Genomic DNA, 8,419 nt, shown 5'->3' with positions numbered 1-8,419 from the left:
CTAATCAGTGTTGGTTTGCCAAGAAAAAAAAGAAGTCACTTAACTTAGCATATGCTCCCCCTGCCACTTAGCCAGAGTTAGATGAATGCATGGAAGCTCCCTGATTAAGATGAATGACTTCAGGAGGTGAAGCACTCACACACACAATGAATGGACTGTGCAAAGCCAAAGTTACAACAGTTTGTAAACTGATGTTACTTTATTGCTCAGAGGACAAAACTATGTAGACGCATCATTTTTATTCATTTCTAGGTAAAAACTGGAGATTAAATTGTGAATGCAAAAAGTTTATTAGCAAAAAAATACAGGTCCAGTAATTAACATTAAACCTGTTTCACAGCATCGGGGTGCTGTCATTACAAATCTCTCAAGCGGCTGCTATGTGGTTTAAGAAAACTTGCATTTTTATGTAAGCAATTTCACACCATGAAATCTGCAGACCTAGCATCCCAACTACTTTTCATACAATTAACAGCTGCATATAAAAGGCGTTCGACAATGCACGGTACACTTGGGTAAAATGCTTGTAATAGGCGAATACAGTAAAACCTTTTGTACCAAAGAAAAGTGACATTTATTAAAATTAGAGCCGAGAATTAAAATAATTCAGAAGAATGTCCCTAAATATCTGCATAGTCCAACTAATGTAAAAGTGTTATAAAGATGCAAGTACTTGGTTCCATACGAGATCTGTAAAGTTAGGGCTGTTTTATCAGCATTAAAAAAAAAAAAACAAAAAAAAAACATGCTATGCTACAGCAGTAAACAGACTGGAAAGAAAAAGTAACTGTTAAACTTGAGTCTAACATTTCAAGCTGCCTTTTTGATAGAATATTAAAAAAAAATAGAGGTAGATGGTTAATATTAGTGGCCAAACTATTCTAGCAAGAGCCTTCGATGCACTGTCAAGTTTTTACACTTGAAGCCACCTGAAGGGGCTTCATGAATAGAGGAATTCTTTCAAAAAAGCCAGCCAGAAATCCCGTTGTACTGATCAAAACAGTTTCAACTGCATGTATTTAGTGTAGAGAATGGAGGAAGAATCAACTGTCACTATACCACCATAGGGACACCATTGCTCAAGCACTGCAGCTCATGCACTTATTTTAGGAGAATGCCAAAACTTACTTATTTGTTTCCTAAGCACATTTCTCAAATTTTGCAGCTGTTTATTTGGCTAATAACTAGTCAAAATAAGATTGCAGGGTGCCACGGCGGCGGATGTCACATGTCCAGCAATGGAAACCACCTCCCAAGGAATTGGCATGACGAATATTCACTTTAACTGTAGAAATGCCTGCAAGACACAGAAGGCAGAGTCTGTTAAACCAAGTCACAGGTTAGGCACTAGGCAGAACACTAAACAAAGTTCAGTGCTCATGACATGATGTGTCCGTCTCGTATTTATTGGTTAATAATCTCTCTGAGCAGTACTAACTTAAGTTTTAGGCAAAGAACAGGGAGATGTGAATATAGCTTACTTGGCTATTCCAGCCTTACCTGCAGCTATATATGGTGCCAGAAGAGAAGCCTACATTTGACATGTTAGGGTATGCTAGTCAAAAGCCAGAAAAAACCCAGACAAACCCACAACCAAAATCTGTCTTTGCTGTACATACATGAAGAATCAGAGAAGTGTTTTAGCTCTTAGGGTTGAGTTAGAAACCTAAGAATCCGGAGTTCAGATACTAAGTACGTTGTTTTAATAGAGTCACTTTCTAGAAATAACTTTAAAAAAAAAAAGTGCTCGGGGCTTATATTTCTTCTTTGCAGTGCAAGAGTTATACAGATTGCCCACAAACAAGCTAAGCTGCTTCTCCCTTCATTTCACCACTGACATTTGAGCTATGGCTCAGCTCCCACACAACACCAGTGGCCTGACTGAGGTCACAGCACTGAGAACTCCTTCTGAAGCAAGTCCTTCTCATTTCTAGGGGTTTACAGCACTGAACAACCAGTTGCTCAGCTGTTCAGTAGAGCTGTTTTGGTTCCTCTTACACATGGATTTTGGGCGTTTCATTTGCCTTCTGGTTTCTGAACCATTAAGGCTCACGTCAGACTTCCCTGAAACTGAGTACTAAACAATTTGCAATTAAGAAGCCAATATAGTCACATAATTCCAGTGCCTGGGGTTTCATATTGTGAGAGTTGTAATTAACTCATGAGAACTGGCAATACTCCACATCAGCCTACATAGTTTTGGGGTGGACTGAGCCCATTGTACCTGCTCAATCTAATGGATTCCTGTTTATGGTGTCAAAGCACTCACGCATGCACACATGCGTAATCTAGCTATGTGTGAAGTCTTGCTAATACCGCCAAGTAGCATGGCGTTCACACTTCCTGCAACCTTCATGGACAAAGATTTATCAGAAATATTATACAATGGCACTGACTACTATGTGCAGTTCTGGTCTCCACATCTCAAAAAGGATGCAATGGAATTAGAAAAAAAAATATAGGGCAGGGCAACAAGGTGATCAATGATACATAGAGCAGCTGCTGTACCACAAGAGACTGAAAGAACTATTATCCTTAATTATAGCAAAAACAGAGCCCTACTAGCAATATCTGTTTTTAAGATAAGACTTAACCCTTATGCCTCAAAACAGAAAAGGAGAAACTTCAGCACAGAAAGCAAGTGATTTGCCCACTGCCAGATACCTCAGATCCTATCCCCAGTTTGCTCCCTCCAACTGAATGCTATTCATGTGATCATAGCTAGTATTATTTTAACTGCAGTGTGGTCAAAATCCAAGTGATTGATCAAATCCTAGCTTGATTTCCCGGCCTGTTTAAACTGCAAGTCCTACTGAGAGATTGAGACATTACAGCTTAAGCCACAGTAAAGAAACTGATTATGCTACTCATTAATGGCAAGATTTCTCCTTACAAGTTTAGACAACTCCTGAACCTCCAGGGTTATATATAAATAACACTTTGGTTTCTACGGTCTTTATTTATAGCATGACAAGTTTAAATAGACTGAATCCGTCTCTTCTCTGGTAGCACTATTACAGGTTCTCCCTATCCTCTGTTCAGTCTGCTGCGTACTATCATTTTATGGACAATTAGTTCATGTTCTCAACCAACTCCATCCCTAACTGCTTGGGAAAAAATAAAAAACTGAGCCCTGCCACAGAGCCATTTCCAGAAGCTGCCACTCCTAGGGGAGCTATGAATCAGCTGAAATCCCTTCATCAAATATCCCAAGTTTGACCATTCATAGCACAAAGAAAGTTTAAATCTGGGGCTGTAAGAATTTTTGTGCAGTTCAGCCATGAAGGATAAGCAAAGCTGTGCACAGGCAGACTTGCCCATCAAATGCTTATGTTTTTTCAAGAAGAAAAATTGCATTGCAAAATTGAAGAAACTAACTTCTACATTGAAAAATCAGTGAATTCATTCATGTGATTCTCACCCAGGAATTCAATGGGTAAAACAGTTCTTCCATCTGTATAGTACTAGCCACTCTACCTATTAAGAGTGCAGCCATAAGAATAGGTGACCTCTTAGAGAATTTTACTTTGGCCTGTACCTACGCAATGAACTAGCACTCACCTAGATTTTCAAACATCTTCTGAATGGAAGTCTCATTGGCATCCACCATCACACGTTTTTCATCCAGCATTAAGACATTCATGGAGAGCCATTTAGAAGACATCCACAGTGGGTGTCCTAAATACATTAAAATGAATGGCTTAGTCCTGCAGTCATGCATTCAGTTTCATTCTTGCCTTATGCACCCCAAGCTGCTGGTCTTACAAATGCAGAGCAAATGCAACGTACCATCTGGGATGAGTGGAAGTGGAGGCTGAACCACTGTCCAGCCTGCCTTTTTGAAGAGTTCAATCTGAAAGAGATTTAATCTAATTAGGTTTCCAACAAGATTTAAAAATGTCTTCCCATCACTTTCCCCTCCAGCCTTTGCATTTTTCCATGCTGCCTCTTATGCATGGCATACCTTCACCTCATTCAAGTTCTTCCTGCAAAATCAATTTTTCATGTAAGCACATTTACAAAACATATCCACGGGTTCATCGCTTTGTATTAGAATTCAGTTCCATGGCTTTTGTATTCAAATCTATAACATAGAAAGAAAGAGGTATGCAAAAAAACTTTGGATCCTATTGATCAAGAACAAATACATAAATAAGTGAATGGTATTTTTATATTTGCATCATTATTTCTAATGTATTATTTATTGATGGACAGAGCACTAATTGTATCACTTAGACTTCTGTTAAGCCAATGAAACTGTAACTGTGCTTGCCAAGAATCACCATATAGTCTTCTACTATTGCGTCATGCTCCACAGGAAACATTAGAAGGCAAATAAACTGGCTGCTGGTGTAGTTATTTTAACAAATAGCATAAGCCCATGGTCATCCTAGGAAACAGTTTATTTTTACTAGGAAATATTTACTATAACTATAAAAGTATGTTTGCAAAGCCAAGGGGGCAATTTGGATATAGTACTGGGGTCTTCAATCTCATAGGGACCTGTGCACGCTTGAGTGCTTATAGCATTGCTTTATTACACGTCCACCACAAGGGGGAGCTCTTCTTCTGTAGACCTGGACACCAAGTTGCAGGTTGATGATTTTAAGAGCCATCCCATACTAATGGCTTACTTACTACCTTCAGGGTCTGTAAGCGAAGACATCTTACAAATAAACAAGAGAATACAGCAGGGTCATAGTCCTCTTCCTGCACCATTTACAACAATTAGCTTTTCCCCACCCAGTAGTGATGTGGCACGTTTTACCCATTACAGAATATCCTCTTTCCTTTGAAGTGCCCTTCCCAGAGTTACTTAACAGCCAAATGAGCTGGCAACTATTGGACTCCTTCCTTTGGTGTAATTAATAGTGCAGCTGAAAAACAGGGTGGGCTTCTAGAAATAAAGAAAAGCTACTCCTCTGAACAGCAGAGATATTGTAGCCTCTATCTGAACCCAGGTAGAAGAAGTACAATATTATGTGAAATGCTCTGCAAGTAGGATCTATTTTATCCATTTGCTTTGAGATTCATAGGCAACTTTCACAAACACACAAGCTATGGACAACAGAAGTGGCATGGTAACCACATTCCATATCTCCTTGCTATGTAGGGGGCAAGCAGCAGTGAATGGGAGTAAAGAGCTGAGCTGGTCATTTTTGTGGCTTGCTCCGAGGTGGAGTCCTGGTACCAGAGCCTACTGACATTCAGATGTACGGTTCAATAACCATTACATAAAGCCTTGAACTCAGTCCCAAGGACCAGTAGAAGCTAGAGTCCAGGGATTTACATAACTGAAAAAATAACCCTTTGCACCAGCTACTGTATTTAGCTCAGTTGGTAACAACATAATGCTAACACCACCAAGGTTACAAGTTTGATCTCTGATTGGACCAGATGATCTCATGAGGTCCCTTCTAACCTTACGATTGTTTTTCTAACCAATTCCAAGTTCTGAGTCAGCAGTTATTCTGCTGTCATGTAGCTTTGCTTCTTTTCCCTTGTCAGTCTTACCTGTTGGCATGGACGATCTGGGTTGGACAGCACAAGGCCAGGTCCAATGATATTAAATGTGGCATCAATGTGCATAGGGTTAGGATCTTTAAAAGAGATGATGTGTACTCTATATTCAGGTGCCAGATGTCGCCGCATCCACTCAATGCCCATGTAGTTAGTAACCTGAAAAAATGGTGACAAATTGTGGATTTGCATTTTATATTTATAAGCTAAATTATTTAAGAACTTTGATCTTGATTTCCTCGTTTAAAAAGAAGTATGCACTCTCATTTACAAAATCTGCCTGACCCATGTCAGACAGACACCAGACCACTGTCTGAGGTTTATGGAAAATCTAATTTCCCTATATAGAACCACAGGGTTAGAAAGAATCTCAAGCCAAAGCCCTGCAGAGATACAGGCTTCGCTATTCCTCAGTCAGACCCCTATCCTTCCTCTTCTTAGAAACTTCTCAAAAACTTGGAAAGTTGTGTTGAGACCCCACACCTTTCCTGGGCCCTTTGTTTTTACTTTCTTCTGTTCTCATGGTCAGGACACTCTCCTGAGGTTTAATACAAGTATCTTTCCTATGGTTTAAATCCATTACCTCTTGTTCGACCTTCTGGGCCAAGGAAGGACAGCACTCCTTTGTCTTCTTCGTGGCAGTCCTTCCAAAACTTGACAACCAGTATCACACTCTCCACCCCTTTAAGCTCCTTCTGTTCAAACTAAAATGTACTGAGTTTCTTCAGGTTTTCCTCATGTCTTTCATTCCAACCCCTTCATCCTTGTCACCCACCTCCGCATCCTCTCCACATTTTTTCTGTATCCTTCCTGGAAATGCAGTGCTCAAAACTGGATAGTATGATCATCTGCCTGCTTTGTATAATGCTCCTTTTAATGCAACCCAAATTGCATTTCCTTTTTTGTGACAGCATCACATTGCAGATTCATAATGAGTTTGTGAACACCATAATACTTTTTGGCAATGCTACTGCCAGCCCAGTTATCCCCATTCTGTACTTGCGCATCTGCTTTTGTTTCCTTATATGTAGTACCTTGAATTTGCCATTGCTGAACTTCCTTTATTGCCCAAGGCCTGTTCTCCTATTCAGCAAGATTCCTTTGCACTTTAATCCAGAGCGTTCACAGCCCCACTCTACTTGTGGCATCTGCAAATCTGTATTCCTGCAACCCCATCATTAATGAAAGTGTTAAAGAATACTGGATCTGGAACAGAGTCTTCTGGGAAAAAAACACCCCCTGCCATCACCTTATTCATAATCCACAATTTGTTTTACCATTAAATGAGGGGGGGAAAAAAAAAGATTTAAAAAAAAAAAAATCAGCATTTGAAAGATATTACAAAACTGCAGGAAGCAGCTCTTGCCTACCTGGCTTCTTTGTACAAAAAGATCTCTTCCAGCTCTAATAAAGTCAGCAGCATCAAAGCATGGCTCATATTCAGTGGTCACAAATTTTCCCTGAGCAGCCAGCTTATGTCTATCTTCAACAGAGCGGATGGGATAATCCTAGTTGTGAGAAAGAGACAAGACTATTCAAAGGCAAACTTAGTCTGAGTTGTCAGTGGAAAAATGTTATTACTACAACTGCTACAGTCATTTTAAGGTTATAAATATACTGGCATCTGGTATAATCCTCAATGTTATTTTTCTTCTTTTCTCCTCTTCCATTATGTGTAAAACCAAGGAGAGAAAAAAAGCATACATGAAGCTCAGTGATGCATGGACTCAATTAACTGAAGCAGCTAGCAGTTTGCCAAGTGAATTCAGAAACAAGTGTGTTTAAAGAGATGGCTGTTACATAAGAAAATTGATTTTCCTAGACTGTGGTCACCTCTAGAACACTGTACCTTCTGCACTGGAAGTAAACTTTACTAACCAAGATATTTCACTGTATCAAACGTTAACACAAAGCTGTTGTCAGACTAACGTTGTATATACCCTGTGGTTTGGAAAAAAGCACGCAAGTTTGCATATCCAAAGAGACTGCACTTAGTGCTTTTAATCGTGTTTTAGAATAGCACGAGGAAGAGAGTCACATTCTCCCCAAATAGCTCCCTGGGTAAGATCTTCCAGATCTTTAAACATACTTAAGCATGGAAGTATTCTAGCATAAACAAATGATGTGAAACAATCCCTTATTGATAAGAAAGGGCCTCCGCTGTGAGAAAGGACGATACAAAGAATATAAGCAGCCAAACCAGCATGCATTTTGTATCCTAGGCTAGGGACCTTCTCTCAAGTACTGAGAAAGTTCTGCCATTGTCCTGGAAGAAAATTAGAAAAAACATATATCCCACAACCAATTCTAACCATCACAATGAGGTATATGATGACTGATAGTCTCCAAGCCTCAAAGAAATTAGGACTTGATAGGTAGCTACCAATATCTCAAGCCAGTAACTGAAGTCAAAGCATAGGCTTTGGGTAAGGTCTAAAATAAAGTAACTGCAGAACTTTGAATGTTAATAGGGGGCTCCTACATTACCTGGAAAGTCTGCTTCTAAGGTTTTTTTGAGTTATTAATCCTCACACTATCTCTACAAGATAAACATTATACAAATTTCTCTCTTCCTTACAGGTGAGAACACAATTTATTGGCCTCCATTTTCTGAAGAATACAGCAAGAGAGTCAGTGTCAGGCTTGGAAAGTGGTTCCCTTCTCAAAGTAGTACAAGCACATTTAAGATAGCCCTGACAACATCCCCTTTAACATTTTCTCCCTCAGTACTGTTTTGAGTTACCACATTAGATAACTCAGATCCGCTCTTAACTTTACAATAAACTTACCAGCATAAAGCTTAACTATTTCATAGATTTCATAGACATCAGGGCTGGAAGGGACCTCGGGAGATCGAGTCCAGCCCCCTGCCCAAAGGGCAGGAAGTCAGCTGGGGTCA

At 39.7% G+C, this 8,419-nt stretch overlaps 1 protein-coding gene across 1 annotated transcript in view; it reads right to left on the bottom strand.

Annotated features, from left to right (window-relative positions):
* Nucleotides 1–266: 266 nt before the first annotated feature.
* The window catches only part of GATM (glycine amidinotransferase), a 32,644-nt gene continuing 24,491 nt past the window's right edge, over nt 267–8,419 (bottom strand). Inside the window, exons 6-10 of the mRNA XM_019533168.1 lie at nt 6,891–7,028; nt 5,515–5,679; nt 3,790–3,853; nt 3,562–3,678; nt 267–1,297 (exon numbers count right to left, since the gene is read on the bottom strand). Coding sequence (XP_019388713.1) covers nt 1,185–1,297; nt 3,562–3,678; nt 3,790–3,853; nt 5,515–5,679; nt 6,891–7,028 — 597 coding nt within the window. The 3' untranslated portion in view covers nt 267–1,184. The remainder of the gene's footprint in view (nt 1,298–3,561; nt 3,679–3,789; nt 3,854–5,514; nt 5,680–6,890; nt 7,029–8,419) is intronic.

Source organism: Crocodylus porosus, unplaced genomic scaffold (assembly GCF_001723895.1).
Source record: "Crocodylus porosus isolate Cpor-Errol unplaced genomic scaffold, CroPor_comp1, whole genome shotgun sequence".
NCBI lineage: Eukaryota > Metazoa > Chordata > Crocodylia > Crocodylidae > Crocodylus > Crocodylus porosus.
The sequence above is the reverse complement of the archived record's forward strand: the minus strand, read 5'-3'. Positions and strand labels throughout refer to the sequence as shown.